The following is a 16,566-nucleotide window of genomic DNA, read 5'->3' as shown; positions in this document are numbered from 1 at the left end:
TGACTATGTAATATGGTGTTGTGTGCTGTGCCACATTGGTGGCATGGCACACAGTAGGGGTTTTATAATACATATTATATTGATAGTAGTATATTTGATAGAATATATGTTTAAAAGAAATAGAATATGTTTAAACTAAGATTTTTGTTATATATTATACTATATCATACTGGTCTGCTATATTGAGGGTTATAAGATGTATACTATATTGATAGTATAACTGATAGATGTATACTATATTGATAGTATATTTGATATATATGATAGAATATCTGGAAAAAAATTAGAATGTGCTTAGAGTAAGGGATTTCATTAAGTAATAAGAGGGGTTAAGGGTTGGAAAGCTGTTGGAAGTCGATAGGGAGGGGGGAGGAAAAGGGTGGGGGATAGGGTTAATTAGATATTAAGTGAATGTATGTATTAAATTTGAATGGTATACTCACCAATAAAAAATTTTATATATAAAAAAAAAGATGGGTAGCCCTGTTAGTCTGTTTGTAGCAATAGAAAAGAGCAAGAGTCCAGTAGCACCTATACAATTAACAAAATTTGTGGTAGGGTATAAGCTTTTGTGAGTCACAGCTCACTTCCGTAGAGAGGAGGCCGGGTGTCAGAAAATGATGCAGGGGAAAGGGATGAACCCCACCAACTCAAACATTGTGTCCAAAGCTGGATTGTACCTATCCATATCAGCAATTATGCTTGAGTAAAAAAAGTTATCTGTTTTACTTTGGCCTCTACATGACGACAAATTAATGTTTCAAGTATATGTCAGGGATTATGACACTTTCAACAAGAGATGTGGGTTGGACTTACATCTAGACTGAATTTTCCAATGGCAAAATGGTACTTTCCCTACTCTCCTAATTCACAGCAGCCCACTAATCTCCATGCAATGCTACTTCTGGGGAGCAGGAGAGCATGAGAAATGATATATAAGGGTTGGTCTGCAGTGGGAAGGGGGAATTGGTGGAAACTGCCAATTTAGTTTGGATCCAGTGCTGTGACCTTAAGCAATCTTTCCTGATTTAAGTTTGGCAACAATAAGAGAGCATTACTGTGGCAATTAAATTAAAAATTTGTTCAGTGCTGCCTAGTGCAATGGACAGGAGAAGATTCCGCCCTCTTTTTTCCCCATTCAGTGCAGACCAATAGGATTTGAAAGACAGAATGGAATGCTGAAATGAGAGGGGGGGGGAATCCAAGGACCTTAACAGCCAACCATCAATGAGCAAAAAGAGAACTGGGGTTTGGAGGGAATAGGAGATAGGTTAGTGGGGCAGATAGTCCAGTGGGTACAGTAGTATATGATTTTTGACAGACAGGGATTGGATGCTGTTCTTCAATAAAACCAGAGAATTTTTACAGATGTCTAGTTATTGTCTGTGAGTATGAAATGCTAAAAGAACAAACATAACGTGCCTCCTAGCCCTGGTAACTGGGTCAGCTATCAGACACATTGAGAAGGCATTATAGGTTATGCTTACTAACTAAATTTGTTTGTTTTGTTGGATGTGATTCTAGTGTTATCCTCAACACATACACTTCATATAACCCACTACACACTCTGTAGGATCCAGAAGAAAGGGGGTTTGATTTGTAGCTAATGACTTGTGGGTATGTGTGGAAAAAGATACACCAATAAAAGAAATCTTCTTCACCTCACACACCTAAAGCTGGTATAGTAAAATAAAAGGAGGGTTTGAATGGTGAGGTGGTTCACCAGAGAAAGGCCTGGATCAGAGACTGTGACACCAAGATCTTACACTGGTTTAGATTGCTGTTGCCAAACTCTTGCCAGGTATAAGTTGGGAATAGAGATGGGCACGAAACGAACCACGGAACAAAATTCCGAACTGAATGGCTGGTTAGTTTTCAAAGGAACGCATTCCATGGGTCTGTGTTTTTATGGAACAAATTACTTTTCCTACTGTTCCGTTCCGTTCCGTTTCTGGTTTGGGAAGCCAGACACTTTGTGCCATTCAATCCATCGCCCAGGCAACGGAGGCAGTCTTTTGGTTGCCCCCAATCTGAGGCCTCCATGCTTGATTGGCAGCTGTCCCTGTGAACTAGAGAGCTCCCACTCTGGCCCATCCAGCCAGGAAAAGGGCCAGCCCCTCAAAGAAGCTGCTAGCAGACACTCCAGTTTTTACCACTGCAAAGAGAAAATGACAGGAAAGGGGGGACCTATGGATCATGCCTTTCTCGGGGTTCAACCTCTCTGAAACTTGGAGGGGTCTTTAGAGGACAATGAGGACGGTGTCCCCTGCAAATTTGATGGATATTGGACATTGGGAAGGGCAGTTTGTAACACCTCAAAGTAGCTTCCAGTAGACACTCCAGTTTTTACCAATGTGAAGAGAAAATGACAGGAAAGGGAGGGACCCATGGATCATGCCTTTTCCAGGGTTCAATCTCTCTGAAACGGGCAGTCTTTAGAGGACAGTGAGGACTAGGTCTCCTGCAAATTTGGTGGGTATTGGACATTGGGAAAGTTTTGTTTATTTTGGCTGTGAGCGTGAAGGTGCCCATTCTGGGATCCCTCGAACCTCAAACCGGTTCGGAACCAGCTCAAGTTTGGCTAATTCGTGGTTCACATTCTGTGAAAATGAACGAACCATGTGGTTCATTTTTTTCCTGTTCCATGCCCATGTCTAGTTGGGAATATAAAACAAAAGTAAAAGGCACCTTAAAGAAGAAAAATGTTTACAGTGCAATTGAGTTCAACTGGCTTTGACTGGAATAACTCTGCATGGGGTTGCACTGTTATTCTAGTGATTTACATGACTGTTTTAAATATGTTTCTTTGCTCTCTTGAAGAAGCTGGTTTTGACCTACAAAGCCATAAATGGTCTGAGTCCTGAGAATTACAATGAAAGTCTCCTTTTATTATTCTCTACAAACTTTATCAATGAGGCCTACCCAAGGATGCAATTTTGTAGGTCTGAAGCAGGGTCTTTAGTGATAATCATTGTGCTGTGGAATGCCTTTTCCAACGACATTCCTCTACTTCTTTATGGGTGTGTGTGTGTGGAAATTTATTTTAGGCTTTTGAGGATTAAGGGCTGAAGCTGTGGAGAATCTAACTTAATGTCTTATGATGTTTGTATCTTAACACTGATTTTTAGTATTTTTATGGTTTTGTGCTGAAAACCACATTGAAAACTGTTGTTTAAGGGCCTTTTAATAAACAAGGCACAAATAAACATACAACCTAAACATGGAACATCACATAGATCTATCGTAAGCAATTTCCTCTATGAGAAAAAGTTAAGCTGATAGTGGCAAATGGTTATTCCTTAAAATAATCTTTTATATAGTTTGGTATACCTCCATTTTGCTATTGAAATTACTTCAAAGCAGAGAACTTACCATCTGCCATTCCTTCCCTACGGTGAGGCAATGGAGGCTGGTCCACTCTGCCTCCCTTATGTTTTTTGGTAGGCCTAGGCCTTTGACTCTGATTCTGGGCTGCACTGGTGTTGCTGTCAGTAGAAAATGGGCTGGTTGGCCGAGGCCTTTGAGAAGAGGAATATGGTTTGCCTAAGGACAAAGTTAAGATGAAAAAAAATGTTATTGTGAGGATGGATCCATTTGTCTTCCATGCCTACTTTAACAGTCTTCTGTTTAAATTTGGGGCATTTTTAAGGAGAATGGTGTCGATGAACGAAATCACTTCACAGTAGATCCCAACCAGCAAGGTTACATAACTTAGCATTGTACTGTACTAAAATGTTTGAAGTCTATTTTCGTTGCATGATGATCTTACTTACTGTATGCTTGCTTATCATCACTCTTTTGTATGCTAAACAAAACTGTTGTGATATTTTTATTCTTGGAAGCAGCATTTACTCACAATGTCTTCCCTGTGTAGAAAACACATAAGAATCTAACTACTGTTATTGCCTCAATTACTGTATGAAGCAAGTTGCAGAAAAGTATTTGTTTATGCTGTTGCCCAAATCATTCAAGAAAAGACTAATTTAGTTCATTATTTTGTATGTATGATATGAAATTTAAAAATTTGTTAAAATGCTAATTATTGGATAATAGAATACTTTTCAAATCTAATAGGAATGTTTTGTTCCATTCTGTACTACTGGAGTATCAGAAAAAAAAGTTCCTCCATGCACTGTGGTGGATCCCAAAGTAACCTTCCACACAAGAAAGGAATTCTTCTGTGAGCACAAGGATATCTGTGGATTCAACTCATTATTTTTATGCTCATTGGTTGTATTAACTGTACTTTAGTCAAGTGTCTAGTTCTAATGAGAATGGTGAACATTTTCTTAGCTGCCATTGTTTTATTCTCAATTTCATCCATAATAAAGAGATGTTGACATGATGCTATATTTGGGTGTCCTCCTACAGATTTATTTGAATTTCCAGTGCTATATAATGTTTAAACAAGTGTTCATGAGCTCCAAATCCAATGGACCATTTCCCCCCTGCTTTGTTGGCAAGCAACTCATGCAAGTTTTATTACTGATTTCTTTCCAACTTTTTCTCATTGCAACATCTTATTTAAATCTTATCACCTAAATCTCCTTTTGGGCAAAACCATTCAAAAGTTGGGCTATATGTAAATGTTTTGTTCCATTCTGTAAACATACTGTAAATGCTTTGTTCCATTCTTTTTATGGATAATGATTTCTACTGAAGAAATTGTTGGTGAGATAAACAACAGAAACATCATGGAAGTGCATTACAATTTGGACAATGTTTCATAAGAAATGAAGGGAAGGTGAGAAAAACAAAAGATACTGAGGGGCTGATGTTATGGCTTGATGGTGACAGATGTAGTTTTCATCTCACAAATTTTATTTTTCATACAAGAAAGTACAAAGGCCATGGTCTATCCTTATAAGTTGTATTTGAAACCTTCCCCACTCTGGACCTCATTACAGAGCATTCTAGTTTCCCAGTGCACAGATTAATCATATTTGCAGAAGGTCTACATACCAAGGCGCTTATTTTAAGTAAACCACCCAGTCAGGGTAGTGGATGGGTACAACGCACTGGTTTGAACACAGAGTAGGATTTGTTCATGTGCAAGAATTTTCACATGGGCAGCATGGTCTTCCCACTCTCTCTTTCCACCTGCAAAGATTTTTTTTTTGAAGGGGAGGATAGGGGACAAGGAGCTGACTCTGAGCTGATCATCTGGAAGTTAGGTTTTCTGATCTCCTGTCCTGAACACTTTGCTGCCTCCAAGAGTTGCTGAGATGCAGCAAGTTTAGTTGGGGATGGGGTGACCAGAAACCCAGCTGATCCCTCTTCCCTTCTCCCTACACCAACCTGTCAGCTTGGGATACAGTGAAATGAGATCTTTCACCTCTCCCATTGGTAACAAGGAGCTCAGAAGTGACCCTGCTCAGCTTGGAATGGGGAGATGAGAAGAACCCCTTTCTCTTCTCGTTTTCATAATGCAAAGATTAAAAGTATTGTATCTGTCCCACCCCAGCTTGGGTAGGGAAAGAGAAATGAGCTCTGTCTCTTCTCCCGTTAGCCACTTCACTTTTCTATTTTGCTGGGGGCTGATCCAACAAACAGTTGAAAGCTTGTTCTGCAGTTGTTTGAGTTGCTCAATGCAATATGAACATACTCCTGATGGGCTCACAATTTTATTGTATCGAACAACATAAATTTGAGTTCTGAACAGGTTTGCCAAGAAATTCACAAGATCCTTAGTAGAAATGCTGGCACTATCTAGTTCTGGCTGAGATCCTGAATGGGGAATGTGAAGAAAGTGCTCTATATCCTCTCCATAGAAAGGGGATTAATTTATGAGCATATAGTTCTATAAATTAAATGCACTGAAAGGATTGGGAGCAAAATAAAGAAGGACAAATCTTTAACAATAAAAGTTATACTAGTTAGCACTTGGCAGTCATTATCTGATGGCCAGTTTATCTAGAACAACTTACCATATGGATCAAGCAATTTTCATATCACTGAGTTTGTATGATCCAATTTCCTGATCAGTATGGTAAGTCACTGCACAAATACAGCTTATGACATGATAAAACATACTTGATAGATAAATAATATACAAGGTATGGAATATGGAAGCGATAATGTACATCGAGGCTCAAGTGAAGGCTTGAGCTACCATATAAATTTCCATTTGCTTAGTACATCTTCTGCTATACACTTTTTTAAAATGCACCATTCCAAATGGATTCATGTTATCTTAGATGGCTTTTATGGAACTTTTTTTGGAGAGGTACTCTTAGGAGTAGGGAAGTAGAACCATAGAAAAATAAATATAATAGTGCTAATATCTATTTGAAAAATAAGATTGGAATGTGTTTTATTTAAGCAAGACATTGTTAACAATATGTTCAACTTGATTATGCCATTGATACAGTTTTAATTACAATCCTGCACTACAAATACAGTACAAATATAACAAATGATTGTATTAAGTGCCTTGAAACTGTGTAGTAAGGCTGTTAAACTGTTGCATTGTTATTAGAGTGATAAACTTTCACCAGCTCACCCCATGCTGGCAACATCTTCCCAGAAAATACATTTGGCAAGAGAGACGCAAGAAGGAAGTAGTAATGATGATAAAAGCGAAGTATGCAGTTCTACATAAGAAATATGATTGATTGTGAGAAGGTGTTACAAATAATATATCATTAAAAACTGCATGGTGAAATTAGCAGTCCCTCGAAACAGTATGAAAAGCAATACATGTCAGTAATCCTATAGTGACCTCAGAGCAATGTGATACAGCAAAGCAAAAACCATGATAAAGAATCTATAAATAGGCATTGCTTTGGCTTTGCTTAAAGTACTTTGCCTTGGGTCATTTTTTGGGAGGGAGAAGATGGAATAAAATGTTTTTGTATTATTTAATTAATTTAATTTTAAAAATTAAAACAGCAGAACAATCTCATCTGTCATTACATGCTTGTTAAACATATTCATGCTGAGATTTCATTAAAATTAGGAGGACAGAAGAAAGCATAAAGAAGGGAAAGACCTTGGCATCATGCAGAAAGCATTAGCTTTGAGTCTACAAACCTGTTCTTGATAGGCTGGTTCCATCCAGCCTAAACCCAGCTTTATCTGCTGCTGCAACCAGAGCTTGTGCAAAACTGCCGCTGGTAAAGATGGAGTCATCTGAGGAGCTACCTACACTAGATCTATGACTAGAAAAGTTATGGTCCTCATCAGACGCAGAACCCCATCCATTTAACAGTGAACCTAAAAACAAATGTAGGGGGGCTAGTAAGTTGTACACATTAAAAAGCTCAACTGTATATTTACAGGTCAAAGGCCTATTAAAATATCTCTCCTCCCCCTCACTGTCCAAATTTACCTTCATGAAACTGGAATTAATAGAACAGGGAAACTCAATCTGAAATTCAGCAGGATTTGAGTCCAAAGGCACTTTAGAAGCCAACAAGATTTTCAGGGTGCAAGGTTTCGAGAGGCAAGCTCCCTTCTTCTTTTCAAGGAAGGTGCTACTGGACTCAAATCCTGCTGTTCTACTGTAGACCAACACAGCTGCCCACCTAAAACTATGCAGTCTGAAATTGTTTGATATTTCTTCCACTACTATGTACCTTTATTAATAAAGGGATTCCTAGTTCAACTCAATATTTTATAGATGTTTATGAAATGTATATTTTGATTCACAGAATTTAAAATAAGAAAGAATTAATTCATTACACATTTACGGGCACTTCTAAATTATTAATTTTTTTAAATTGAATACTTCAATTATTAAAATTAGGTTTGTTACCTGAATAAAGTTTATATAAATTTGGGCAAAAGGCAATGCTGATATACTTATTTATTTAAAAATGACCTTGTTCTGTGCCATATTTTATTACAAATTATTCTGAAGGTATAAATAATCAGACATCGGTATCGTATTATATATGTCTCAATAGGATTCATTCAATAATTAATTCTTCATTAAAATACATGCCAGCTTTGTGCCTTCAAGAAGTAGAAACTACCAGCAAGTTGGGTAAAATATAACACACAAGTGGTCAGCACAGCACATGTCCTCAGACACAGAGAAGTCTATGTATTTACTAAAATGAACAAGGCAGAATACAGGATTTTGGCAATTGTTAGCCTGTCATTTGATAATACTGAAATAGTGAAAAAGCTGAACTTGATAAATTTATACACACATATACTAATAGTAAAGGAGGTCCTAATACATACCATCAGTCTAAAATGCAATCATTTATAGTCATATTGCTGCCTTACATCAATTTTTACAAATGTTGAATTTGGTATCAGATTCACATTGGAATTGCAAACTTAACATTCCAAAACAAGAATTCAATAGCTAGGAGACAGAAAATCCTGTGCCATCCCCCTCCCCAATGAATACACTTTGGAGCACTGGAATGAGTAAATCTTTCAACATCAGTACAGGGCAGGCTGTGATAATACAAGTTTGTGTACTCCTAACATATAAGAACAGAAACTGAAAGCGGCTACAGAGATCTGACAGACAGAAAGTGGGTTAAGTGAACAGAGAGTGACAATTTGATTCTGCTTGCCAAAGGTGTAAATAAAATTGTTACTTTCCAAATGGACCTGACACAGTAGGGAAGCCAAGGTAACAGTGAAAGCAAGAAAAACCTCTTTCAAAAGGCCAGCTTTTAAAGCTAAAAACCAAGTACATCTTAATGGTTGGGATTTGTATGAAACAAAAATAAACAGGTAAGACTATAATGATGTGTAACTGCAATATCTTGGCACAGTTAATTAAAACAAACCTTGGTTTACATCCAAGAAAAGTGAGCATACGCATCACTGAGAAAGCAATTAGTTCTAGGGATGTCAATAGGTCAACATGCATATTTAACATTAAACAGAACAAGTATAGATACTAAATGGTTAACAGCTTTTTTAAAAAAAGAGTTCAGCATGTGTAGGGGAGAACTATTTGAATTCTGATGCATTTTGTTGTATATATTCTGTTGCATTTTTGTTGTTGAAGAGACAAGTCACTGTCCAATTATGAACTTGTTGGTTTGCTTTAACATAGAAGATACGGCCAGAATGTGTTGAAAGAGAAACTGCTTTATGAATATGTTATTTGTTTGTATACTTTGTTTGCAGATTATTGAAATGATGTGAAGGAATGATGCAATCCTGTGCACTTGAAAATAGAGTGGAAACCGGTTCAATTATATACTGGATGTAACTATGTGCCTGCATCAGGACTGTACCTCTTTGGTGTTACTCAGCTAGTTCCTACAGCTGAGCTATTGGATTCCTGCATACAGTGAGCATGTAGTATGGTTAGTGCTTTGAGGTGGTCTAAGTGGCTGAGGGGAGGGTGGATCTACAACTTCCTGCCCTTCAAAAGATGGAGATTTTGACTTTTTTTCCTGAACAGAAAGTTCATTCCTTCATCCCTAGAAAACTTAAAGTGCTCAGCTCTCACATTAGCCAGATTACGCAAGAAGGACTTGCATGCATCTATCCTTTCAAAGGATTCACAAGTCCAGGAACTCCAGTGTGAGAAATAGTGTAGTAGAACAAAAAGCAGTAGTGATCAGCTGTGCCTTTTTCAAAGAGCACAAAAGAGCCTTTAAGCAGGTGCCTTTCCCATACAATTCAGCTCACTCAGTTTTCCAGAGCTTGTTTGAATTTTCATGCTTTCTGCCAGCTGTATTTTTTTCTCCTGTTGAAAGCAGAAGTAAGCACTTTATCTAGAACATAATCAACCATTTGAAAAGCTGAATAGCATTTTTCTTTTCTATAAAATATCCAAGGTGCTAAAGCAATAAGAAAGTTAAAGAAAAGAGAGATTGGGACTGGACTAAAATGTTTGATCCTGAAATGCATTATTACCAGATGTTTTCAGATAATAAAAAGGACAACTATTATCCTTATTCAGATATGGCAGTCTGGTTTTAGAATAAACAAGTCCATGTTACATCAATGTACATCTATAACTCTCTCAAACTCTGTCCTTTCTAAGGTTGCCAACCCCAGGTTGAGAATTATGGAAATTTGGGGAGAATGGTGTTTGGGGAGGGAAGAATTTGGGGAGAGGAGAGACCTCAGTAGTGCCATAGAATTCACCATCCAAAGCAGCTTTTTTGTCATCTGGAGATCCCAGGAGATTTTCAGGCTCAACCAGAGGTTGGCAACCTCAGTCCTTTCCCCATCTCCACATACAGGCCGTTTCCACATTCTGTTAAAGAGACGGGCTACTTACTGAACGCTGGCGTTTTTTTTACAGATTCCAGATGCCTCCGATTTCAAAGTGGAAGCAGGTAGTTTGCCTTTCATCTGATCAGCGTCTTTTCTGAGACCAGGATTTCCCGCTCTTTCCTGTGCCGGGTCAAGGACGCTGATCAGACTAGAGACAAACTGCCTGCTTCCACTTTGAAATTGGAGGCATCTGGAATCTGTGGGAAAAAACGCCAGCATTCAGTAAGTAGCCCGTTGCTTTAACAACATGTGGAAACAGCCACGGATTCCGTGGGGTTCTATTTGAAAAAAGAGACCTATAACTGCTTCCTTGTTGCCTTTCTGAGATGATCTTTATTTTGGCTATATAGCTTAGCTTCACATAAGAAAACTTTAGAATAAAATATGCTCCATATGAAAAATGGACACTATAGCAGAGAGAAGATTATTGCAGATCAGAATGTAAAGCGAAGTGTTTTTATGCGATCTGGAAGCATTTCACAGATTTTCTTATGTGAATGGTGCTCATGAGTAGTTAAAATCTGGATAGAGACAAACTAAAATTTACATAATGATTTGTTTTTTAAATTAATCTAGAGCAGCCACCCAGAGCCCTTGGGTTGTACATGGTTGGCAAACAAGAATCGCAGCCTGCAAGTTGCTGGACAATGTCCATGATCTTTTGCCTAGCCTCGAGGTACTGGCACATCACGGGCAACAATATTTGGCTGTCATTTCTCATGGAATATGAGTTTGCAAGAACAGTGCAATCTGAGCAGTACTTCATTTATTCAGTGGTACATGTCGTCAGAATAAAAGTACTATAATCTATCAACAAATTTTTAAATCTGGTTGTTTTTCCAAATTTGAAAATCTACTTTCTAATTTCCATAGAAAAAGAAAACCAACCACTTTGACTTTCAGTTAAATATTTTTTTAAAAAAATTCTTCTTCTCTATCTCAATGTAATGAAAAACATAAAGTGAATATCTGCTATTTTTACATTTAGTTATTTACTCTGGTACATATATGTGTCTTTAGTGTGTCTGTCCCAACTAGTCAGTCAGGTTTAATTGTATATGGCCAAAGGCCGTCACAATACAAAGTTAAAAACAGTAAGAATAGAAAGGTACATATATGTATCGAGGGATCATATTCCATAATTACATCCTAAGTATTTACAATTGTTCTTTCATCCAGTTAATCTCCAGAGGACTATAAAGGAAGACAAATATAAAAGAAACTGTACAGTTTGAAATGTTTCTCACTGTAACCAGCAGGATAATTTAAAAGGGCTTCTCTGTACCTAAAACTTCTCAACAATTTTTTTAATATGCTGGTAATGGCAAGAGCCCTCTCCCCCCTTTACATCCTGCTTTACATTAGGTAATTTTACTAATTATTTTAAAATAATCTAAATTAAGTAAAGTTGTCCACACCTGATTTTTAAAACTACAATATTGTTAGAAGCTCCACAGGAATGTTACAAAAGGTTGAAAAAGGTTCACACACATTAATCCTACTGACCAGCTGTGGTTAAATTGTCCTTAAAAAGGGGACAAACATCAATATATCTAATCTGCAGCCTGGCCAAATCTGAGGCTGCTTAAATCAGAAGACTGGGGTCATGGACAGAAAAGAGAACTCTTTCTACAAACCAGAAATGGCCCCACATTTGCTGAAAAATCTGAAATCTAAAAAAACAAAACCACACACCATTTTGGAGGCTTTAAAAAAAAAACCAAAGAAGCAGTTGTGGCTTTAAGAAATGGGTGCCTTAATTGACCATTGCTAGGTAATCACAACTATTTTGCCAGCATTCCAGGCTTGGTTTCTGTCAGTAAAAGTCAGGGTCCTTTCCAGGACTGTTTTGGCCTTTGAAGGAGGACTCACTGAGGTTTGGCCTTGCAGCAACCACTGGGCAACTTGCTACAACCTTACTTGCATGACTCACTCAAGCCCAGCTTCTTGCTGCTCTTCAACAGCAGCCGCTCACAAAAGCCGGTGTTTTGTAGTTAGATTTTTTTATTAGTACCTCAAATCCCCACTCTGGCGTGGAAACACACAGGGCCAGTTACACATTCTCAGTCTATATCAGCAGCAGGGCAGAGTGATCCATAAGAACACCAGGAAGCTTCTCAGTGGGAAAATAGCCTCTTCCCCAACTGGGTTGTGCCAGCCCTGTGACAGTGGCCTGAACTTGACCCAACTGAGCTCAGTGAAAAATGAAGAAGAGAAAATCAAAAAATGGAAGAAGGTGAGGAAGGGAGGCGGCACCTGAGCTACTCACAGGGTGAAGCAGAGGAGGCAACACCTGGTCAACCTGAGCCCTGCACAAGATGCGGGAGGTGGCGGCACTGGAATCAGCCCATACAAGCTAAGGCAAAGGAGGTGGTGGCATCTGACTCAGCCTGCATAAAGCAAGGGAGATAGCAGCACCCAACTCGACCTGCACAGGGTCAGAGAAGCAGTGCTGGGCCTTGCATAAGGCAAGGGAGGAGGGACTGGCCCCCTGAGACCTTCACAAGATAAGGGAGGCAGTGGTGCCAGGTTCAGCCCAGCCAATTGCTTAGGCAGGCTCCTTCCTTTCTTCCCTCTTTCCTTAACCACTCTTGTGGAGCTGGGGAGGAGCACTTTCCCAAGGTATGTCATTCCCAATCTGTCCCTGCTCACAGGGTTTTTCAAGCATATAATAGAAGAGATAAAACTGAAGTAAGCTGCTTTAGGTCCCCATTGTGGAGAAGTGTGGAGTATAAATGAAGAAAATAAACAATAAAATAAATATTGTCAAGGTTTCCAGGTCCACGGAGCACAAACTGGGGGTTGAGGGAGTTACAGGTGGGATACACATGAGGGAAAGTTACTTTGCATGCACAGGAAGCATGCAGAAGCAAACTACGGAGTTCCCATTCCCATTCCCCGCACCTTCCCCTCCCTGGCAGCCAGGTAAGAGTCAGTGAAGGGCAGTGGAATATTGCTGAAGATGGGGGGGGGGCAGATAAAAGTTGGGATGGTGGGTGGGTGGGAAGGAGACATGGGCACAAAACAGAAAAAGCCCAAAACAAGAGTTTCATGTTTCGTCGCAATCCATGAATCGCGAATCACAAAACTTCATGGAATTGACATGTTTTCCGAAACGATTCATTAGTTTCGTGATTTGTCAGAACCTGGGGAATTTCAACGGCCTCCTTCATACCCAGAGATGCCAAACTCGCAGGGAGAGTTCAGCAGGCTCTCCTCCACCCACCGTCTCAGTTTGCAATACGTTTATCGGGAAGGGTGGGAAGGGACGTGCTGACAGAGTGCATGACTGAAACGGGGACTGGGAGTTGCTCGATCAGAGGATGGAGGTCCAGCTGTGGTGGAACTGGGCCGGGAAGACAGAATGAAGGGTAGGGTAGGGTGGAGATAAAAAGGCACCCTCACCCAAAGACCTTCCCACAGCAAGGCCAAGAGCTGGAAATAAGAGGCTTCTTTCAGTCTCTTTAAAGCAGCAGCTGCCAAAAGCACAATCCCAAATCCTTCCACACACTCTCCCACTCCAATCCCAGCAAAATGCTGACATAGATCAGAACAGAAAGTCTGTGGTTGGCCGCCTAACAGGGTTTGGAGGGGTGAGATTGGTGTGCCCATGGCTGCAGAAGGCCCACCTCTTTGGTTACCTAGGGGATTGACCCCCAGCTCCTGGCTGTATAGGGCAGAATGGAAGCTCTCCAGATGGCTAGAAGAGCTTCCAATCAAGAGTAAGTGGGCTATGATTGGGGCTTCCAATGGCAACAAAAGCTCTGCGCCCATTATTGCCTAGAGAATCAATGGATCGGTGCCAGCCTGTCTGCAATTATGAATCGTTCACAAAGCTAACAAAACAGGCCCCAAAGTTGTGAATTTCGTGGTAATTTCATGACAACCATGGCTCCACAAAATGCTGTTTCGCAACACACAAAACAGCCTTTTTCATGACGAAATTTGCTTCGTATTTTGATTCATGCCCATGTCTAGTGGGAAGGAGAAAAGGAAGCAGAGATGTGAAGATATATGGTTTGCCAGGAAGAGGGAAAGAGAAAATATTGTGGAGAAGGGGTTACAGGGGAAATGAGGTGCCCCTTGCAAGTCCTTGAAGCACTGCACAACTGGAACAGAGCTTTCCCATGGAGATGCTGCCAGGGTGAGGGAAGGTGGGAAAAATGAAAAGGGGAGGGAGGATAAAGTTAGGTTGGCTGGGGGGTGGGAAAGAAAGAAGGAGGCAGGAAAAGGGAAGAGGTTATGGTGGCTTTTAAGAAAGGGAAAGAATGTCAGAGAGGAAGATGTGTCCCAACTTGCAACGGCATCAGGAGTGAGTGGGCATTCTATGCACTACCTCTCTCTCTGAGTCACAATTCCTAGAATTTTGTTCAGAAGACATCTTTACATTCAGTGAATACAAGGAAAGGAGAGTGGGATCACAACAGCTGGCCCAATCCTTAACTTCTGTATATTCAGCTGAACATATGAATGGGCTCACATGTCTGGTGTATGCTTAGAACAGGGGTAGCAGACACAATCCCACATGTCCAACAAATGTTCTTCTGAACAGGACTGGTGTCAGTACCACTCTAACATCCTCCATACAATATCTTAAAGTCGTTGTTGTCATCACCTTGTGCTTATATACCGTTCTTCAGGACAGATTACTGCCATACTCAGAGCAGTTAATAATCACAACAGACACCCTGTGAGGTGGGTGGGGCTGAGAGAGCTTTGGAAGAGCAGTGACTGACCCAAGTCACCCAGCTGGCTTCAAGTGGAGGAGTGGGGAATCAAACTCGGTTCTCCTGATTAGAGTCCTGCCACTCTTTACCACTACACGACACTAATGTGACAGTACCCTCAGTATAAGTCAGAGGGGGGAAATCCGTTGTTTTTCACAAACACCCTCCAAATGTTTTTTGTGTATCTCTTTCTTTGAAAGATCAGTTTTGACAATCAAATTACACTGAGAAGAGATTAATATTTATATTGAGTGGAATACATATAGCTAAACATTGTATTGGAAGTCTGAAAATTTTCATTTAGTAGAATAAAGGTGGCTCACAGCTTAAATGTGTGCTGCGGAAAGAGGGACCTACAAGATTTTGTATCTCATAAAAATGGTAATGCAACAATTAGCAGGGTCATATTATAAAGCACAGATTTTATTCTAGCTTAATGGATCTAGGGATATGCATTCATCAGCAGGATGGATTTAGCATAAAACGACATGTAAATGAATTGATGACTGATCATAAATTAATTTTAGTGCCGAAGATGTAATGGAGGCACAGCAAGATGCCACTTTATCATAGTATTTTACTGCTCAGCAACATTTGAACAACTACTTAATGTTCTATGTGCATGCTAACAGCTTGAATAAATTTGAGAAAATTTTGTGCCTTTCAGCAATGTGGATTGTGGGGGAGGGGGAGAGAATTACATGAAAAGATTGAAATCTCAAACAAATAAATTTGGCTAAGTGGCATAAATTCACTTTTCATTCGAGTTTATAAATACTTTGATGAAGTTTGCACACATAAAATGTGTCAAAGTTTTATGTATTACTTACATTTGTTTATGAAAATTGGTCTGAGAAGCAAAACAAGTATATGAACATAGAGATTCCATCTCATCTTTAAATTTTTTAATTTTAATTGGTACGTTGTTACTGATGCTCAGTTGATCAAGGTCTAATTACCCAATATTATCAAAGTGTTTTGCATTCTTTTACATTTCTTTCTGCAAATTATTCAGAGTTCTTGTCTTTCATTTATGACATTACATTCTACAACCATATTTTCTTTCTTTATAAGGGACAATGGTAGTTGTATTCCCATGTATCTACTGTACCATCAATTGAGTCAATTCTTTCACAGAGTCTATGAAATGAATTCCAATTTTATGTCCAAGTATAAGCTACATAGAGAAAAGTTGATTTAATAAATACCTTAGGGGATCTCCTTTTCCAAGACGTAAAATAGGTCACTAGGCAACAATTAATATTTGGATAACATATAAGGACATTTCAAACATTACTTGATTCACCACAGGGTACAATCCCATGCAGAACTCTTGCACTATCTGGCCATTCCAAGTGGTATCTATGCAGATAATACAGGCACTGAGTCATGCTATCCATATGACCTTGAGAAAAATCACAGTTTTACAGCTCCAGCAAAACATTTTAGCCATGAATACTGCCAAATAGATAGGACAGAACTCTATGTAAGCTGCCCTAAACTCTTTTGAAGAAGAATGAGGTGTAACAAAGAAATACCAAGCGTGGGAATCATCCAATGCATAGAAAATGCTGTGCAGGAATGGTGTTACCTTGCAAATGGAAAGACAACACAATAAAATACACTGGGTCAAGGA

General features: G+C 39.3%; 1 protein-coding gene across 1 annotated transcript in view; it reads right to left on the bottom strand.

Moving 5' to 3' along the window:
- Positions 1–16,566, bottom strand: part of ROBO2 (roundabout guidance receptor 2) — an 892,879-nt gene that overhangs the window by 26,283 nt on the left and 850,030 nt on the right. Inside the window, exon 25 of the mRNA XM_054974970.1 lies at positions 3,373–3,543. Coding sequence (XP_054830945.1) covers positions 3,373–3,543 — 171 coding nt within the window. The remainder of the gene's footprint in view (positions 1–3,372; positions 3,544–16,566) is intronic.

Source organism: Eublepharis macularius, chromosome 3, assembly GCF_028583425.1.
Source record: "Eublepharis macularius isolate TG4126 chromosome 3, MPM_Emac_v1.0, whole genome shotgun sequence".
Lineage (NCBI taxonomy): Eukaryota > Metazoa > Chordata > Lepidosauria > Squamata > Eublepharidae > Eublepharis > Eublepharis macularius.
This window is presented reverse-complemented; position numbering and strand designations above follow the sequence as displayed.